Here is a 22,400-nt window from a genome sequence, read left to right on the forward strand (position 1 = left end):
GCGATCTGTCCAGATTGAATCAGGAAGATATACACAATTTAAACATACCAATATCAAGTGATGAAACTGAAGACACCATCAGAAGCTTACCAACTAAGAAAAGCCCCAGGATGGGATGGTAACAGCAGAGTTCTACAAGCTCTTTAAAGAAGAACTAATACCAATACTCTACAATTTATTTCAGGAAATAGAAAAAGAGGCAAAACTTCCAAACTCATTCTATGATGCCAATATCACCCTGATCCCCAAACCAGGCAAAGACACATCAAAGAAAAAAAACTTCAGACCAATATCTCTAATGAACATAGATGCAAAAATTCTCAATAAAATTCTGGCAAATCAAATACAAAAACATATCAAAAAGACTGTGCACCATGATCAAGTGGGAGTCATCTCAGGGATGCAAGGTTGGTTCAACATATGGAAATCAATAAATGTAATAGACATATCAATAGACTCATCACATCAAAAGAATCATATGATCATCTCAATCGATGCAGAAAAAAAGCATTTGACAAAATACAGCAACCTTTCATGTTCAAAATATTAGAAAAACTAGAAAAAACGGGAACATATCTCAACATTGTAAAGGCTATCTATGCAAAGTCTCAGGCCAACATCAACATAAATGAAGAAAAATTAAAGGCATTCCCTCTAAAATCTGGAATAAGACAGGGATGCCCTCTTTCACCATTTCTATTCAACATAGTTCTTGAAACACTGGCCAGAGCAATTAGACAGATGAAAGAAATTAAAGGGTTGTGTATAGGAAAAGAAGAACTTATATTAGCACTAGAAGACCCAAAAAGCTCCACCAGAAAACTTCTAGAACTAGTAAATGAATTCAGCAAAGTAGCAGGATATAAAGTCAACACCCATAAATGAAAAGAATTTTTTTTTTTTTTGTGGTGCTGGGGATTGAACCTAGGGCCTTGTGCATGCAAGGAAATGAAAAGGAATTTCTGTATATCAGTGACAAATCCTCTGAGAAGGAAAAAAAACTATTCCATTTACAATGACCTCAGGGGAAAAAAAAAGATACTTGGGAATCAAGGAAAGAGGTGAAAGATTTATACAATGAAAACTACAGAACCCTAAAGAAAGAAATTAAAGAAGACCTTAGAAGATGGAAAGATCTACATTGCCCTTGAATAGGCAGAATTAATACTATCAAAATGACTGTACTACCAAAAGCACTATTCAGATTTAATGCAATTCTTATAAAAATCCCAATGGCATTCCTCATAGAAACAGAAAAAGCAATCATGAAATTAATCTGGAAAAATAAGAGACCCAGAATAGTTAAAGCAATCCTTAGCAGGAAGAGTGAAGCAGGTTGCATCACTATACCAGTCCTTAAACTATACTAGAGAGCAATACTAACAAAAACAGTATGATACTGGAACCAAAACAGACTGGTAGACCAATGGTACAGAATAGAGGAGACTAACCCACAAAATTACAATTATCTTATATTAGACAAAGGGGCCAAAAACATGCATTGGAGAAAAGATAGCCTCTTCCACAAATGGTGCTGGGAAAACTGGAAATCCATATGTAACAAAATGAAATTAAACCCCTATCTCTCACCATGCACAAAACTCAATTCAAAGTGAATCAAGGACCTTGGAATTAAACCAGAGACTCTGCATCTAATAGAAGAAAAAGTAGGTCCTAATCTTCATCATGTGGGATTAGGTCCCAACTCCCTTAATAAGACTCCCTTGTCACAAGAATTAAAACCAAGAATCAATAAATGGGATGGAATCAAACTAAAATATTTCTTTTCAGCAAAAGAAAAATCTGTGAAGTGAACAGAGTCTCCATCCTGGGAGCAAACTTTTACTCCTCACACATCAGGGTATAGAAAATAACTCTAGGGTATAGAAAATAACTGAAAAACTAAGCACCAAAAAAAATAAACAAATAACCCACTCAACAAATGCGCCAAGGAAATGAACAGACATTTCTCAGAAGAGGATATACAATCAATCAACAAATATATGAAAAACTGTTCATCATCTCTAGCAATTAGAGAAACGAAAATCAAAACTACTCTAAGATTTCATCTCATTCCAGTCAGAATGGCAGCTATTATGAAGACAAACAACAATAAGTGTTGGAGAGGATATGGGGGAAAAGTACACTCATACATTTCTGGTGGTGCAGCCAATATGGAAATTGGTGCAGCCAATATGGAAAGCAGTATGGAGATTCCTTGGAAAGCTGGAAATGGAACCACCATTTGACCCAGCTATATCCCTCTCTTCAATCTATACCCAAAAAAACTTAAAAACAGCATACTGCAGGGACACAGCCACATCAATGTTTACAGCAGCGACAATATACAATTGTTAAACTGTGGAGCCAACAAAGATGCCCTTCCATGGATGAATGGATAAAAAAAATGTGGCATATATACACAATGGAATTTTACTCAGCAATAAAAGAGAATAAAATCATGGCATTTGCAGGTAAATGGATGGCACTGGAGAACATAATGCTAAGTGAAGTCAGCCAATCCCAAAAAATCAAATGCTAAATGTTTTCTCTGATATAAGGAGGCTGACTCATATTGGGGTAGGGAGGGGGAGCATGGGAGGAATAGATGAATTCTAGATAGGGCAAAGAGGTGGGAAGGAAAGGGAGGAGGCAGGGGATCAGCAAGGATGGTGAAATGTGATAGACATCATTATCCAAAGTACATGTATGAAGACAAGAATTGGTGTCAACCTATTTTATAAAGAACCAGAGATATGAAATATTGTGCTATATAAGTGTAATAAGAATTGTAATGCATTCCACTGTCATTTATTTTTTTAAAAAAAATCAATAAAAAATCTCAGTTTAATTCTGATCATTTTCCATCTTCTTATATAATGGCCTGAATGTGTCTCACTAATATATTCAAATATAACCTCTGGTTTCTGAATAAATAACATGAAAGTCTACATGCTTGCAAATAATCTACTGGGCTAAAAAGCAGTTTCAATGAGGAATTTCTGCTATATCATATAGGGAGAGATGTTTGCTTTGTCCTTTACAAGGCTCACAGAACTTCTGTATTTTGTCTTTCAGTTGCTCCTTTCCTTTTGTCAGAGTAACTAACCGTCCATACTGTCATTTGTAATCTCTGCAAAAAAATGTGTTCTTTTTGCTTATCCAGCATTCCCTTCCTTACAAAATTTTTATTACAAAGAAAGGTAAAGGATTTGGACTTTGAAACTTTAGAGTCCTGACTACAAGATTACTACCAGGTACTATTAGCAGTTTTCTGATTTGTTTATTTTCATATTTTAATATAAAGATAATACTACCCTATAAAACTTATACATATTAAAGTCACATTAAAATTATAGTTGTCTTCTTCCCAGCATTAAATAATAGGTAATATGCTGTATTTGGCCATTTATTTACTTGATATTTAAGAGGTTTTGGATATAATCAGACTGCTTCTTTGCTAGTAAGAATTTTTTTTCTTTTTTTAAAAGATGCTTCTAGGTTTGGCTATCTAATAAAACCTACTAGAAGATAAAGTTTGCTGTATAATTTTATCCACTAAATGACAATTTATTAATATCAATAACACTTCTTAAATATATTAACATCCTGGTTGTATCTGATGAAGGTGTAATGGAATAGTAAAGTAAATCAGAAGTCATATTCTTAAAATATATGCTCAGAGAATAACAACATGACTATGCATAGAAAACGATGGTAAGCAAAGGCAACCGAGCAGCAATGGGACAGCTAGGGTGAAAGAAACCAGAGCTTTTGGTTTGTGGTGAAATAGAGGAAAAACAGGGGATCTCTGATCATGCTTGTTTCTTCCATAAACCGTCAATAATAAAGATCTTTTAAATGTAACATTATTTTAAAGGTTATCTTAAGACATATTAGGCCTTTAGATTAAAGTGAAAACAAATAGAAATCCAAACAACCATCTTCTTAAAGTAATAAAAATCAAAAAACCAAGTTAAACATGGTTTCCTAATTTCCTTTATACTCTTTTTACAGATGTGATAGGTTTTGTTTTCATCTACATAGTTGCTCTCTAACTGATTTTCGAAATCTGTAAAAGGAGACAGACTTCTCTAGGTTGCAACACCTCAAATTAGAAACATCAACCCAGCACTAATTATCAGCAATACAGCAGTCTTGAAATCAGTCAAAAATTATAAACTATTTTTTGATTAAAGCAAATTCATGTAAGAAAGGCTTCTAATATATATCATATCTTTTCTATTTCTCATAATCTATATAAATTTTAGGGATATGTATTTATAACATATGTCTCTTTAAAAACTGGATTTCTAGACAATGTTATCTGGTGTTGAAAGCAATAATAAGTGTGATTTTTTTCCTGGGGCACTGTATTACAACAGGAGCTTGGTAGTGAATGTGGAGCTGAGTTATTACTAATTCTGGAGTCATCAAATTAATTAATGCTCAGAACAAACTATAAAGAGATAAATGACGGGAGGCACGAAACAAAAAGAGCCAGGGAACACAACTTATTATAAGATAAATAAAAGAATAAAGTATATTAAAATTTACAATAGGCATTTATGGTTTCTATCAAGATTCAGGCTAATTATGGATTCAACCACATGATATGTTTACTTAAAAGAAAAAAAGTGACTGTAGCATTCAAAATCATTGGTGATAAAAATCCACTAACTTCTATATATACAAATAATATCAATAATCATACTGGAATTTTCAATGCCATTGCCAAATAAGAAACAATAAGGTGGGCTGGGGTTATAGCTCATGGTAGAGTGCTTGCCTAGATTTGAAGTACCACATTTAAATAATTAAAAGGTCCACTGACAACTAAAAAGAAAAAAAAAGAAAAGAAACAATAGGTAACACCTATTGCAAAATAATATTAGTATGTGCAGAGCATCCTACTAAATGATTTGTTTACTTTTCTTTTACCTCAGTTGTGCCAGAGGTAGAATTTTACAGTTGAGGAGTTTAAGTAATCTGTCCAAGATCACACAGATAGTAAGTAGTTGGACTTATACTGAAACCATGGTAGTTAATCTGCTTTTACCTACCATGGTATTCAGTTTCAAAATATTATTGGGTGGGCTGGGGATGTGGCTCAAGTGGTAGTGCACTCTCCTGGCATAAGTGAGGCGCTGGGTTCGAACCTCAGCACCACATCAAAATAAAATAAAGATATTGCGTCCACTGAAAACTAAAAAATAAATATTAAAAAATTCTCTCTCTCTCAAAAAGAAAAAAATATGTATATATATGGCAATTTGTAAATATTTTGGTATCTTTTAAAAAATCAAGTTTTATTGAATGAAAACCAGGTTTTTCCTTTAGATTAGTTAATCTATTTTGTTCTTAAAAAAAAAAAAAAAAAAAAGAATCTGTGAAAAAGAATAGGTACTTTAAGTAGCCGGGAAGTTTGGGGACCAAATAAGAAAATAAGAACTGAGCATCATGATCTATACCTACAAGACTATGATATTTAGGTGCTGTTCAGTTATAAATTGCCATAGTGAAGATACCCTATAAATATTTCTCAGTTGATTTAATTTCCCTACCTTCCAGATGTGTTCTTTAGTATGGCAAGAGCATCCGGATAGCCATCCATGTTGTAGTCTCCAATATGAAGGGTAATTGGAATTGGTATTTCAGTTGGTCTTTCTTCATGCACAAATGGTACAAAGCCCCAGAGTGTACCCTTATAGTTGAAATCCTGTAGGACTGGAACCCACTGTAGATTTAGAGGAAAAGATTAGACTTCATAATTACCTTGGGAAAAAAATTACAATTTGCCAAAGAAATGATCCATAAAAGTTCTGAAGATAAGCATATTTTATTTATCTTCTTCATCTCCATAGTATGGTAGGGTATTATGATTTATTTTGATGAATAAGTTGTCTCCTTTAGAATTTATCAGTAGTCACCTTTGCTTTTTTCACAAAATCATAGAACCTTGGGATTAAATGGATATCAATATGCATATAGTCATATTGCTCAATTTAAAATTAGTGTAAAGTAGAAATAAAACTTTACTTCTTTAAAATACAATGAGTATTTTAAAGAAGTAAAGCAGACTATAACATTATCTAATGCTAGTGAACTTTCAGGAGGCCCAACTTAGGAAGGAAGTTTAGAACATGATGAGTCTCCCTTGATCTGCTACGCTTTATTACACAAAGAGGACTAGCAGCTCACAAGGCTTTCCAAACACCATCAGGTCTGACAAGCTCTATCTGTAACTGATAGGCACTTCTCATAAAAAGAAAATGAACTGACACAAAAATAGCTATAAGTTAAATTTTTACTGCTTGTCTTTATTTTTATATTGGTAATAGAAGAGAAAGAAAGGTTGATTTCTAAAAGAGTTTAGAATTCCTTTCTCTTCTGAGTACACAAATATTCACTTTTTGATAAACTAATATAAAGCTAAAAGTGGAAATCATGCAATTAAAATTAGAGGTGTGCCCACAATGTGCTGAGAGTATGGATATTGCCATATAACTTGGAGATAATGTGAACCAAAGTTGGAACAGCTGACTGGATACGGCAGGATAAACATGCCTACAGAACTTTTTGGCCTTATAAACAGGTGATTCATTTTTATGGTTGCAAGCTAAAGTGTATTAAAAATGGCTTATTGAAAAGGATTTAGCAAGTTATGTCATAGGTTTTCTAAAGAAAGTATAACTTTCCAAGGAAAAAGAAGAAAAAAATTAATGATAAAGACATATTTTCAGAAAGTGAGATTTAAAAAAAATACTGGTCTGCAGCTTTAATTAGTTTTTACATTTTTCTTCAGGCAAAAAAGTATTATTTTACTTATCATAAGAAGTATTTCCATTAAAACAATTGTATTATGCTCCAAAAAAGATTTTTTACTGAATGTAGTAGACATAATAGTCCAACAAAGAACTGTGACCCTTATACTCCTTCCTATGTACTGTATTCCTTCCTAAGGAGAAATGACTTTATAATTTGAAAATATTCTCATAGTAATCTGTGATTTGAATATATGCTATAATTACTAGGTTTGTTTATACCTATGAAACAGTGATGAAGTGTTACTTTACTTAACATGTTAACTGATTCAAAACTAAAAAAGTTTTAAGGTAATAAAATATACAGGTGTAACAGTTAAATAGTTTGAGAATGCTGAGTGAATGATTTGTTTTAATGTTTTAATATAAAATGTGATGTTCATAGGGATATAAAAGTCAATGTGGTATTTTACTGTTTATTACCCTACAAAAGAAAATAAAGCTCATTAATTCTGTTGTCATAACCTATCATTCCCATATTAATTCTCCAATGATTCTCAGATTTCAAACTGTTTACCCACAAGCTATAGGTAAAAAGTCAGCATGACAAAATGAAACAGATCTAGATACCACAGACATAAACAAGGTTAACTTTGAAAATAGATATGATATTCTATTATTCTTCTACAACGTATCTTTATTATAGTGTTTTACCATTTCTTCTGGCATATAAAAATGCTAATAGTTCATTTAATTATAGGATTCAAAATGGGTTTTTTTAATCAGAAATGATTGTAGTAGTGCTTTCTGCTTCAATAAATGAATAAAATGAATTTAAATTTAACATGAGGAACACAATAACTTAATTCTGTATTTCTCTTTGCTCTGATTCTTCAGATGTCTTTTCTAACCTTTGAAGATTTTTTTTAATATTTATTTTTTAGTTGTATTTGGACACAATACCTTTATTTTATTTATTTTTATGTGGTGCTGAGGATCGAACCCAGGGCCTTGTATATGCTAGGCAATCTCTCTCCCGCTGAGCCACAACCGCAGCCCCAAGATTTTTGTTTTAAAACACATAACTCTGTTGTGTTAAACAAAACAAAACAAAACAAAACTGATATACCTGTTTTGTTCCAGATCTCAGTAAGTAGATTGTGCTTCTCTGGCAGTTTTGATCTTCACAGCCTGGAAGTAAATGATCCATTTGTCCATCTCCATCTGTCAAAAGAAACTTCCATTAACAGCCACAAAATAAAATGTGTGTGTATGGCAGATTAAAGTTCCTATTTGTTCTAAATCTCCATCAATCTGGATAAAATCGAAAGAATTGGTTGACATATGGTTTTATAATAAATGTGTCTCAATTAAAATCAAATCACTTGGCCCTTAGTACTTAATATTTGAACTTTGTCTTGTTCTAAATCCCAAACTTTTCTGTGGTTAAATGTTTATCCAGAGTTGGAAAAAAGGTCTTTTCAGGTTTTAATGTTAAAATCATTAATTTTTAAAAAGTTGCTTTTGATTTATTTATATAATTATCACTACTGCCACAAAAGAAAAATAAGCAGCACACCAATAGTAACGTATTATTATACATCCTATTGTAAATGTGAGGCTAATCTTTTATACATACTTTTAAGTACCTTTATTTTAAGATGGACTTCAATTAAAGAGCTAAAATGTTTTCAGCACTCTGGCTTCTAAAAAAGCACCATTAAATTTCTTTATAAGTGTTTTTTAAAATTATTATTGTTTTTCTTAGGTATAGATGAACACAACACAATGCTTTTATTTTTATGTGGTGCTGAGGATTGAACCCGGGTCCTGCTCACACTAGGCGAGCGCTCTACTGCTGAGCGACAATCCCAGTGTTTTTATAGAGCTGTACATTATTCTACAAACATGTATAGAGGTGAGAGTATGGAGAAACCTGGATTCAGTTCTTTTTATGCTCATTCCTAAGTACCATATCTTTCCAAAGACAGTCAGTGTATATATATATGCCACATATAATTTTGCACAAATAGTATAGTGTACTTTATTTTTTGTACCATAAATTTTTGATTTAATATATCTTTGAGATGGTTTCATATTGGTAAATTTATATCTGCCTGATTTACAGTACAGTATTATATTGTATAAATATATTTCAATATAATCAATTTTCTATTATGTGCAAACACTGGGCTATTTGTAATCTTTTGGTCGTCTAAATAATCTAAAAATGAATAAATTTATATAATCTTTTATACAGTCTTACAGAAATAAGTATAAATTAGTAACCTTAAAAGTGAGTATAAATTAGCAAAAGTAGTATACATTTCTAAAATGATAATTATTGGTTCGATCATTTATAAAATTCAAATTTTTATTTAATCTCCACAGAAGAATGAGTCTCAAACTTATTGATACCCTAAGAACTGAGGAAATCAAAGCACTTTAAGTGGGTTACATCTATGGTTATCTGTAGCTTTAAAAATTAAGTAAAAAATAACAAATATAAAAATATTGCATGTAAAATAATATTTTCATGAAAAATAACTATTTTCCAAAACAAATAGCTTTTGTGAGAAGACTGGAATCGCCTGGCTTCAATATCTGTCTTAACAAAAAATAATATTGAATTTTTACACTGCTTTCACATGCCACTTATTACAGTATGTTGCCACTTAGTATGGTTGATAAATGTGAAAATCTGTAGCCTTAATAGCCTTTTCAGAAAACTCTGGATATTATTCATGGTACTATCAAAATGCAACAAGTGATAATTTCTTAAAAGGTTACTTGCAAAGAAGAATCTACAGTAATGCCAATGAAAATTTCCTACTGTTAATTAAAACCCACTCATCTATATTTTAGATCACAAAGCAAGTCTTAGCAAATACTTTAAAAAATCAGTATAATTCCTTGACTTTTATTAGATCATAATGGAATAAAATTAGAAATCAACAATAAGAAAAGAAATAGAAAGTATATAAACACATGGAGATTGAATAATACAGTTTTAAATAATGAATGGATCATAAATGAAGTCAGAGGAACAATTTAAAAATTCCTAGATGCAAAGGAGATAGATACACAACATACTGAATCTCCGGGACAATATGAAGGTGTTTATAAGAGCAAACTTTACATTTCTTTGGGCATATATAAAAAAATCAGAAGATTCCTAGTAAACAACTTGATGGATATCAAAGTCCTAGAAAAAAAAGTGCAAACCAATTCTGAAACCAGTAGATGGAAGGAGATAATTGAGATGGGAGCCAAAATTAATGAAATACAGTGTGAAAAAATGTTACGGTTTGGATACGAAGTGTCCCATTAAAAGCTCATGAGTTAGGCAATGCAGGACTGTTCAGAGATAAAACAGGCTATGAGAGCTGTACCTATATGAATGGATTTCTGGGTGGTAACTATAGGCATGTGGGCATGGTTTGAGGAGTAGGTCACTGGGGGCGTGCCACTGGGGATTATACTTTGTCTCTAGCTCCCCCCGCCGACCTTTTACTGACACCAACAGGACAGATTTCTTCTACCATGTCCTTCTACATGATGTTCTGTGTCACCTTAGGCCCAGAGTAAAGGGGTTGGCCAACCATGTACTAAAACCTCTGAAACTGTGAGCCCCAAATAAACTTTTCTTCCTTTAAGTTGTTCTTGTCAGATATCATGGTCACATTAATGAAAAGCTGACTAACACAGGAATTAGTACTAAGAGTGGGAGTCTTTGTTATGACTAACCTAACCATGTGATGCAAAAGGTTTTGGAGATGGGCATGGTGGTGAACCCCTGTAATCCCAGTAATTTAGGAGGCTGAGGCAGAAGGACCAAGTTTAAGGCTATTATTTATTAAGCAATTTATTAAGGTGATAAGCAATAGAAAGATTCTCAAAAAAAAAAAGTTCTGGTTTGCAGAAGAAAACTTAGAATACTGTTTACAGACAACAGCACACTGGACGATTGTGGTAGAAACTCAGAAGACCAGAATGCTAATGTAGACAGTAAAGATGACAATGAGTACTCAACTGGGAATTAGACTAGAAGCCATTCATATTATGTCCTGCCAAGAAACTTGTCTATATTTTGCCCATGCTTGAGACTTCTGCGAGGTTGAAATTAAAAGTGATGGACAAATTAATCTGGTTCAGAAAATTTCAAGGCAGCATAATATTCAAACAGGGCATCTCAGAAATAAGCAAGACCACACCCATGGCAGGCTCAAGGGCAAGAAAGCAAAAACTCATTTCAGAGACAACAACGGGAGCACCCTGCTCACATAGGGATGGCTAAGAAGTTGTTCTCTCAAGGTTCATTTCACCTTGCTCAGCTGCTTAAGTACTGAGAAGTCAACTGCAGTCATGGTCCAAGGGGGCATGGCTATTGCTTGAGCTAGCAGGAGACCTTGAAATCATCCACTTGATATTGGTTCTGTAGGAATGCAGAATTCTAGAGATAGAAGGTCATGGAGGATTTCAGTGAGATTTCAAATCAGTGCTTTTTTTTGCCTTGACAACCATCATATTTGATGTTTAGAACAGTTTTGCTGGGTGTGGAGACATATGCCTGGAATCCCAGTAACTAGGGAGCTTTCATGAAGGAGGACTGCAAATTCAAAGCCAGCCTTAGCTACTTAGTGAGACACTCAGCAACACAGCGAGACACTGTCTCAAAATAAAAAGGAAAAAGGGCTGGGGGCTGGAGCTTGGGCTCAGTGGTAAGGTGTTTGCCTAGCATATATGGAGGCACTAGGTTCTATTCTCGGCACCACATATAAAGGTTCACCCACAAGTGAAAAATACATATTTAAAAAAAAAAAAGGGCTGTGGATGTAGCTCAGTGGTATAGCACCTCTGAGTTTAATCTCCAGAACCAAAAATAAAACAAAAAACCCAACATAGAATATTAAAAAGATATACATGGAATATTGATATTTATAAAAATTATTGTTTGCTATTTCAACAAAAACATTCTTTAGTAAAACTATGTGTCTCATTTTCTTCCTTCTGCTATGTTTTAATAGTGTAAGTGTAGGTGAGAGAAGAATACAAGGAATACTTGGATAGCTGGTGTTACCTCTTTGATTTGTGCTAAAATGAAAGCAGCTTTACCCGCCATTGACAATATAAATGTCAACACAGTGAAAAAGGCAAAAAATAATTTAGATGTTATGAAAATAATTTTGACCTTGTGGACTCCCTGAAATAGTTGTAGGGCCTCCCATACAGGCCAATATTTTGGAGCACAGTTTGAAAATTATTGGCAGAGAGGTTGCACCAAGAACTGAACTATTACATGTTTTAATTTTTGCCAGTCTGATCTGTGAAAATGTTATTTTGTGAATTTTAGTTTTTCTATTATAGTGTTCTCCTTTCAATTGCCAATTCATAGAAGCCCTTCCCATATTAACAAAAGTATGCTTTTGTCTGTGGTGTATTAATATGTTCCCTTCCTCCCCCTCCCCCTCCTTTCTGTTGTGGAGATCACAGCCAAAGGCACTCTACCTCTGAGCCACATCCTAGCTCTTTTTATTTTAATTTTGATACATGGTCTCACTAAGGTGCTGAATATCTTGCAGTTGAGAAGACTGGCCTCAAACTTCTGATCCTGCTGCCTAAGCCTCCTGAGTTGCTAGGACAATTGTCATGGGCCACTGTGCCCTGCTGATACTTTCTTTTATGGTTTCTAAGTTTTGCTTATAACTTATAAAGGCCTACCACACAATAGTGGTGACTATTAGCCTACCCCCATTCTTTTTGTTCTAGTATGTTTGGGTATTAGTTTTACTTTTAAGCCTCTGAAATTTACTTTGGTATAAAACTTCAGTCATGATCCAATTATAGTTTCTAAATAAAAATCTAGTTGTCTCAAACCAAGAACTATTGAATGAAAAAAAATTATTTAATACAGTTTTCAGAAAGGGAGGTCAAAATGGTTGGGGATGCGTCTCAGTGGTAGAATAGTTGCATTCGTATGTGAGGCCCTGGGTATGATCCTCAGCACAGTCAAAAAAACAAAACAACAACAAAAAAACAACCCACAAAAAAAGAAAGATACAATACAATCTTTTGTATTTCGATCTGTAATGAGGAATTCTGAGTTAAATTACAAAAATAAATTAATGATTTTTTAGTAAGGATATAGCATGACAGCTTAAAGGCAATAAATCAAAATGTCACCTTTCTCCATCTGGAAAATTTACTCGATGACTACAGAATCCATGAGATATAAATAATAAAGTCATATGACTATTAATGGTAGAAGGTTTTAAACAGAATTCAAAGTTTTCCTTAGCTTTCAATAAGTAGGACTTAAGAATGAAAGATTTCTATCTTGAGTTTCTAAATCTCCATTTTTGGCTAAAATAAAACCTGATTATAGGTAGAAATAACAGCTTTCCCATACCATTTGTCAAGAGACAAAGTAGATATGTTATCACATATAAAACTACATTTTCTGGGCTAGGATTGTGGCTCAGCGATAGAGCACTCGCCTAACATGTGTGAGGCCCTGGGTTCGATACTCAGCACCATATAAAAATAAATAAATAAAATAAAGATAGACCCCTACATTTTCTTGTGACTCATCATTAATATAGAGCTGGAAATACATGTACTAAATGAAAAAAAAAAAGTTCCAAACATCCATTTCTTCTTCTACCAGAATATATGAATAATATAATTTTATATTTCTTAGAAGAGCACAGAAATGCACTGAATATGATAAAAATTTTTTTATAATAACCAGATTAGATGCTTTTATGAAAATATACAATTTTAAAATAAGCAACGAATAGCATTAAAATAGATGGCATGCATGAAAATACTCAGATTATTGTTTATTTGCTTTAATATGTTTTAAAAAGAACATTATTTATTTTTAATTGATGAAAATGCATATATTTTAAAATGTTTTAAAATATATGCATTTGTTTTAAAATATGTACCTGTTGTGGAATGGCTAAATTGAGCTTATTAGCATGTCATTACCTCACATACTTAATATGTTTTCTGTTACAATTTAAATCTGTTCTTTTACCAATTTCCCATTATGTAATACATTGTTATTAATTGTAGTCATCATGTTGTGATAAGTTTATATATATTAATATAATATTAAATTTTGTAACTAGCCTGCTGATAATTTTTCAGATTCAAATGATAAAAACCTCTTCCAGCTGGGTATGGTGACACAGGCTTCTAATCCCAGTAGCTTGGGAGGCTGAAGCTAGAGGATCATGAGTTCAAAGCCTTCCTCAGCAACTTAATGAGGCCCTAAGCAAATTAGGGGGACCCTGTCTCTAAATAAAATATAAAAAAAGGGGTGGGGATGTGGCTCAGTGGTTGAGTGCCCCTAGGTTCAATCCCCAGTACCAAACAACAAAAACAAAAACACTTTTTCTCTTCTCATTTTAATCACAAAATATGTCAAGATTTAATAATGTCTCCAAGATACTTAACTGCTACTGCTTTTCTGTTTTGCTGAACATATTGATTCTTTCACAATTTTTTCCTCTCAGAGTTACACAAAGCAAAGTCATGACCTGTTTTACTTATTGTTCTAGCTTTGCTTTCACTTATGTGTGAATAGAGGTAAAGCACTGCTTAGGTGCTAATGGGGTAGAATGAGGTCTGGTTCCAGCCCGAAGTACATGATGGTATAAACCTCTAAACATTGTATATGGCAATAGCTTTGTTTATTTTAGTGTCTGAAGCTGGAAAGAAGGTGAAGAGAGGAAGCTGGACTAGATTATTCTAAAGATTCCTATAATTAAATCTAAAACTCAATAAATAGTATCAAATGTGCTTTCAAATATTCCGTTAGCTTTCCTTATCAAAAAAACTGATTATTCATTGATACATAGATACAATATACTTTTCTATAATATTTAGATATCATAAAAAACAAAGGGAATATTTCTATTGATAGAGTTTTAAAATATTTTAATTTATCTTTAAAAGTTAAGCTATACATTATTTAAGCATTTAATAGTTAATGTGATAGTTGGGAAATAGGAAACTTTACAGGTTAAATTTCCTACTATTGAGGTAAACATCAGTCAGTGTCTAGGAAGAATACTGTTCTTTTCTTGGTTGTAAGAACTTCTACAAGGAAATGGAGCAGGGCACAATGTCCCATGTGGTGAGCCATGCCCACAATGGCTCCTAGTGGCTCAGGAGGCTGAGGCAGGAGGATCACAAGTTCAAAGCCAGTCTCAAGAACTTAGTGAAGCTCTAAGCAACTTATCAAGACCCTATCTCAAAATAAAGAGTATAAGAAAAAAGTGGGGATGTGGCTCATTGAGTGACCCACTGATTGAGTGACTCTGGATTCAATCCAGGTTGGGGAAAAAAGAAAAAAAAAAAAAAAGGAAATGGAGAAGTGGGCATTGGCCACTTCCCTTGTCTCCAATCTTTAGGTTGGGATTAAAGCAGCTCAGCCTTAGCTGTAATGCAACAGACTGCACAAAGAAAACATCTGAAGAAATCCATCTGCATAGTGGGCATACAAATGATCCTGTTTCTTTGAATGGAGGTTCAACTCTTGATATTGTCCTGGCCACGCAGGAGCACAGGAGCTATAAAATGTACAAAGTTTCTCCATTGAGTCCTCCAACTACTTTGGAATTGGTAAGCAGAATGTGGAAGTGTTTGCAGCCCCAGGTTTGAACACCTACATACATTTATCATATTGGTAGAGAGCAGAGAAAATTTAAGAATATTCTTAAACTTGTAGCTAGGTCTGGTGGCTCATGCCCAGTCACTTAGGAGGCTAAGACAGAAGATCCTTGTCTCAAAATAAAATAAAAAGGGCTGTGGATATATCTCAGTAGTAAATGTACTTTTATACTACTGATTAGTTTACTTTAAATGTTCCTTTTTTCCACAGAGCAGAGTGCTATTTAAATAGTATTACTTTACCTATTTATTTTGGAGTACTCTCAATTTAAAAGGAAATTCTGGGGGATCATTTTAAGATTAGCTCACTTAAGCAAAAGAGATTAGAATTTTTCCTCCCAAAGGTTTCTAATCCTACTATTAAATAACCTATTATAACCAAATTACTAGCTAACTCAAACCCATAATCTGAATTCTACAAAGAAACAAACTAAAACAAAATCCATTTTTTTGCTTTACATATTTATTCATACCTACTCTGTAGAGGAGGGAAACGGGACTAATAGTCTCCATTCATAAAATTCTACATCCAAAATAAGGCCAAAGATGAAAAGAACAGAAATATATTTAAGCATGAAAATCCACATGCAAGCAAATGGGCAGCATAATGTCTCAAACTCTTATTTTGACAAGGATGAGAAAGTAAAAAATAACAGTCCAAGTAAAATCAGTATTTTTAAGAATGAAATCTTTATACAAAGCCTTAATTAAATGCCAATAATCTAGTATTTTATATCTGGGCAGAAGAAGAGAATCAAAATGTGTGTCATTTAAGCTGTTTCAAAGAATTCTCAAGAAATGCAGACATGCTTGGTGTAATAAAAAGGACACTGGGAAAGATTTTGCTTTCAGGATTGCTTTATAACTAGGGTGCTGGGCTAATTCAGTTTTTCCATCCACAAAATGAGAAGTATAGATTCCATGTATGACATTCTAAAATGCTATCAAGATTCTACTTCCAAAAAAGGTCATGGTATATTTTAAGAGCATGGGCTTACGTGCATCAGAAGGACCTGAATGCAAATATGAGCTATTATTTGCTTGCAGTATGGGCTTAGGCAAGGTATTTACTATTCTAGCATCAGTTTCTTTTACTTGTAAAGTTCACAAGTATCTCAATATTTTCTTGTAAAGATTAAATGATGATGATGATGAGTAGGATATGAGTAAGTACTCTTTATGTATTTACTATGTGAAAAACACTTCATAAGTTCTTTTAGTTGCATCATCTTCTTTAATCTTCACAATAACTTTTTTGTGTTATCATCTGATACTATCATCTGCATTTATCTAAAGAAACAGAGGTAAAAAGAGGTTAAGTACCTTGCCCATAACCCCAGAGTTAGTCAAAGGCAGAATCAGAATACAACCTTAGGCAACTTGTTTCCCATATTCTCAGTCACTGTCCTTTTCATAGTTCTTGGTACCTAAGAGTTTAATAACCAGTACTTTGTTGTTAGGATGATGAATACTTAAAAGATGTCAAATGCTTATACAATGTCAAAGACAGTGCTTTTTTTTTTTCTTTTGATGGTGCTGGGGATTAAACCCAGGGCCTTGAGCATGCTAAGCAAGCACTCTATCAACTGAGCTATATCCCCAGCTCCAAAGACAATTGCTTAAACATAAGGGAGTCACCACTCCAAACCAGCAGAGCTAAGCTACAGCCTCTTAAGTTTCTTGTCCACAGAAAGAAGGAGAGTGTTACCAGCAAAGAAAGCCCAAAATGGCTCTCATTAAAATGGATGTTAATAATAACTGTGAACAAGGTTATCCTAAAGTTTCTGCCTGTACTCAACTATTATTGAATGCCTATCTTTGGAAGACACCTTTGAGATCCTTTAATATCCAGCAATATTTTCATGAACATAGGCTAATTTAAAAGTATTATAAAAGTAGCAAATTTCAGAAATTATAAAAAATAGTTTAAAATATTATTTTGAAAACTAAATGAGCACTTTGCTTATGATTTTGTAAAATACCTGTATAAGTATTTTAGATGTTTTTAGTTTGGTTGTACAATGAATGAGTTAATTAGCATTTTTTGTCAGAATACAGATATTTTAAAATCACTTCACAATTGCAGTTATTTGCACTTGCAGGTATTTTAGATCAACTATGAAACCAAATGCATAATTTTTCAATACACTGTAAGTTATTAGGATATCAAATTCGCATTTCTTAATACCTTGACTTTTTGTTTGTTTCAAAGTATCTTTTAAAAAATTATTTATATTTAGATATACATGACAGTAGGGCATATTTTGACACATTATACATACATGAGGTGCAACCAATTACAATTTTGATCCCATTCTTGTGGTTGAACATGATGTGGAGTTACACTGGTTGTGTATTCATATGTGAATACAGACAAGTTACAATACGATGAACTTCTACTTCCCCTCCCTACCCTTCCTTCTTTGTTACGGGTTAGCATCCACATATGATAGAGAACATTTGCCTTTTTTTTTTTTTTGGGGGGGGGAGGATTGGCTTAATGCATATAGCATGATAGTTTTCAGTTCTTTCAACTTAACCAACAAATATCATAATTTCATTCTTCTTTATAGCAGAGTAATATTCCATTGTTGTTTCCTTAACTTGGCTATTGTAAATTGAGCTGCTAAAAACATAGATGTGGCTTTGTCACTGCAGTATGATGATATTAAGTTCTTTAGGTATAAGCATAGAAGTTCATTGGATTAGACAAAGGGGAATGAAGGGAAGTGGGAGATGGGAATAGGAAAGAAAGCATCTTCTCTTTAAGAAGAAGTAGGTTTCTTTCTTCATAATGTTAACAAAAACCCTATGTCTGGCTCAATGTTGCCTTTTATGAGCTCAGGCTAAATTCTTTTTCCACTGAGTGGTTGTGAACTTTTTGTCAGAAGGTTGGGAATGATAAAACAGCTAATAATAATACTCCATTTATCTCATAATGTATACATTTTCATGATTAAAAACTTTATTATGGATCCTTTTCAAAAGACAATGGGGAACATAATGAAGTTGCTATATTCACAAGCAAGATGCCCAGAAAATTCTGTGAATTTTCTGTGACTTCTAAATTTCCTAGCTCCTAAAGGTAAATGTTCTAACTAATAATCCTTCTCAAATGTTTTTTTAATGCACTTGTTTTATTCATACTTTTCTAGTTACTGATCTATTTTAAATAATCAGTTAACAGAATTTAATAATCAGCAATAACTAGGTTAATTTCTCACTAATATCAAATGATACAATGTTTGAACTATAAAGGGCCTAAGAAATAATGTCCTTTATCATTTTATAGAATACTGAGGCCCAGAAAAGTTAAACCATTGGCTCAGGATCTCATAAAGAGGGAGAATCAAGACTAGCTAGCTGTTCATTCAACCAGGCAAGCTTTATTTAGAGATGGCCAGAACCAAGTAATTATTCAATTAGGTAGACATAAATCACAGCACAACATTAGAATTACTGATGTCAGCCTTTTGAACTAACTTCTGCATTAGAGCAGCAGTTTATTGGAAGGTACAAGAACAATTTAAGGGGTTATTCATTTATAAAATAATTGAAACATCATTTAGTATAATATTTAGAAACATTTTAATTGTGTTCATAAGCACTGAATTAAAAAAGGGGGAAACATCTAGACATGCAGTTATCTTTTTAAAAAAATATTTATTTTTAGTTGTAGTTAGACAGAATACCTTTATTTTATTTTTATGTAGTGCTGAGGATCGAACCCAGGGCCTCACACGTACTAGTTGAGTGCTCTACTGCTGAGCAACAACCCCAGCCCTAGACATACAGTTACCTTTATGTTAATAAATATACAATGCTTAATGCTGCGATTATAAATTTTTTCCTATTTAGATATACACATGCTGGGATAGGGGAATGCAATCAGTAATTCCTGAACAACCACTAATTCTTGGCAGAGGTTCCTTTGTATATGCAATTGTATTTAATTTTTATGAAAACAATAAAGCAAATAATATTCTTATTTGAAAGATAAGGACATTAAAGTTTGGTAATATTAACCACCTGGCAAAAAGCCATTAAGGGGCAGGCAAAAGACTGATTTCACTATCCAAAGTTGTCTTCTTCCATGACTGAAATCAACAAGCATTTCTGAAGGGTTTTTCCAGAATTAGAGATCTAATCAAATAGCTAAGGAATATGACTCTTCTCTGGGTTGAAAGGGAATGGTCACTACTGGACAATACATCCTGAAATATGACTTTTAACCTCATTTTGAGTTAATCAGATCAGGGATAAAGAGTAAACATTTGCTGTAAAAATTTTCAGTTAAGAAAGTTTATTAGTATCAAATGATCAATAATATAAATTGTCAAGTACTTTTCATAAGTAATTTCAGAAAGTTAGTAGGTAATAGAGATAGAAGTTAGTATATGGTAGAGATAGAAGGCATGCCAAGAACTATCTGGCTTCAGAACAACACACAAGCTGCTGTAATTCATTATGGTCAGTCTTCTAATACACAAAACAAGGAGCAAGGATACAAGGCCTCTTTCTTGCTGTAAGAAATTGACCTTCTTCTACCTTGGTCATCAAGCAGGAAAGCAAATATGTATTCTTTATCACCAAATAGGTGTTTATTAAGCAATATTAAATGTTGAAAAATACAACAGTGGGAATTTAGTGAATTGTGGTATCAACCTATACTTGACTTCATTGTACATTAAAAAATATCTTACTAATATGCACAAAGGCATTTAAAATATATCACTTAACATATTGTTATACTGGTTCATCAGTAGGAATGTAGTGAAATAGTAGGTGAAAAAATTGTCAGTTGTATTCCATTTGATTTAGTTAATCACTGATTTTTGCTAAGTATAAGGAAACTTACTAATATTTTGTCCTTAATACAGGAGTGAATTTTGTTAGTTTCTTGATAAAATGATGTTATTTTCCAATAGGATGAGTTAAAGTTATAGAATGTATATCAGGTTGTACTAAACAAACACTTAAATCTAGGTTCAAAGAACCTTAAAAAAATCTTAGGGCAAGTAATACAATGTCTACATCTCTGTAAATATTTAAATCTATAATCTTCTAAGGCAAAACTTAGTATCTTTATGTGGTGAGCATAGAACTAGCAGTTGGGTTATAATACTGCCACTTTGGATTATATAATTTCAACTCTGACAACCAAGAAATTTTTGTGCTTTATTTCAAGGTATAGCAAACCATTATCAGTTATTGTAAATCTAATTTCTTAGGTCAAATTTTATGATAATACTATCAGTACACACAGATAATTAAGATGATAAATGCTCTAAGTCAGTGGCTGAGTATAAAAAATCTTTTTGATAACACATAATTATCAAGAACTTACTTAAAATTAATGCAAAACAGATTATAGACCTAAGAAGCTAAAAATTAGAAAACTTAAAGAAAAAAATAGGAATAAATCTTCCTATTCTTAAGTTGGTAGTCGAAGATTTCTTAGATATAAAATTGAAAACATAATTTATAGCGTTACAGCCAGGTGTGATGGCACACCTGGAATCCCAGTGGCTTGAAAGGGTGAGGAAAGAGGATTGTAAGTAAACTCTAAACAAAATACAAAAACGGGATGGAGATTTGGCTCAGTGGTTGAGTACCCCTGAGTTCAATCCCTGGTATAAATAAATATACATATATATATATATATATATATAGTAATATATATGTATATATATATTTACAAAAGCAAAATTTGATAAACATGACTTCTTAAAAATTGGATATTTCTGCTTTATGGAGAATCCTTGGAAAACTGGGAATGGAACCACCAATTGACCCAGCTATCCTACTCCTTGGTCTATAACCAAAGGACTTACAAATAGCATACTACAGCCACATCAATGTTTACTCCAGCACAATTCACAATTGCTAAACTGTGGAACCAACGTAGATGCTCTTCAGTAGATGAATGGATAAAGAAAATGTGGTATATATACACAATGGAATATTATTCAGCACTAAAAGAGAATAAAATCATGGCACTTGCAGGTAAATAAATGGAGTTGGAGAATATAATGCTAAGTGAAGTTAGCTAATCCCCAAAAACCAAATGCTGACTGTTTCCTCTGATTTAAGGATGCTGATTCATAATGGGGTCAGTTCATAATGAGAGGATTAGATGAACTCTAGATAGGGCAAAGGGGAGGGAGAGGAAGGAGGCATGGGAAATAGGAAAGACAGTGGAATGAGATGAACATCATTACTCTAAGAACATGTATGAAGACACAAATGGTGTGACTCTATTTTGTGTATTGTACAACCAGAGATATGAAAAATTGTGCTCTATATGTGTAATATGAATTGTAATGTATTCTGTTGTCATATATAACAAATTAAAATGAAAAGACAAGCCACAGACTGGAATAAAATATTTAAAAATCATATACATGCTACGGGATTTATATTGAGAATATATGAAGTTCTTCGAGTTAATAAGATGACAACCAATGAATTTTTTAAGAAATGGACAAAGAATAGAAATTTCACTACAGAAATTCTACAAATGACAAAGCATTTGAAAAAACATAAGAAAAAATGCTCAGTATTATAAATCATAAGGAAGATGCAAATAACAGGAACAGAAAGATACCACTACACATCCAACAGAATGATAATATCATTGTTGACAAGGATGTAGAAAAAGTAGAATCCACATATATTACTGATAGTAACATAACATGATATAGTCACTTTGGAAAATAGTTTAGCAGCTTTATAAAAACTAAGTATACACCTTTCATATGGATCTGATAATTCCATTCCCAGTTATTACAGAAGAATAAACAAAATCATCTACGTTGGTTCCACAGTTTAGCAATTGTGAAATTTTGTATATACCTATCATATGGATCTGATAATTCCATTCCAAGTTATCATAGATGAATAAACAAAAAACCCCTTTTAAAAAAATTTTTTTATATATATATTTTTTTAGTT

At 32.8% G+C, this 22,400-nt stretch overlaps 1 protein-coding gene across 3 annotated transcripts in view; it reads right to left on the reverse strand.

Moving 5' to 3' along the window:
* Nucleotides 1–22,400, reverse strand: part of Itfg1 (integrin alpha FG-GAP repeat containing 1) — a 260,497-nt gene that overhangs the window by 128,338 nt on the left and 109,759 nt on the right. For all 3 annotated transcript variants that reach the window (XR_013430849.1, XM_005318147.5, XM_021721173.3), the window contains exons 9-10: nt 7,894–7,988; nt 5,565–5,737 (exon numbers count right to left, since the gene is read on the reverse strand). Coding sequence is in view for 2 of the 3 variants with exons in the window: in XM_005318147.5 (XP_005318204.1) it covers nt 5,565–5,737; nt 7,894–7,988 (268 nt within the window). In the remaining variant the exon portion in view is untranslated. The remainder of the gene's footprint in view (nt 1–5,564; nt 5,738–7,893; nt 7,989–22,400) is intronic.

Source organism: Ictidomys tridecemlineatus, chromosome 15 (assembly GCF_052094955.1).
Source record: "Ictidomys tridecemlineatus isolate mIctTri1 chromosome 15, mIctTri1.hap1, whole genome shotgun sequence".
Taxonomy (NCBI): Eukaryota; Metazoa; Chordata; class Mammalia; order Rodentia; family Sciuridae; genus Ictidomys; species Ictidomys tridecemlineatus.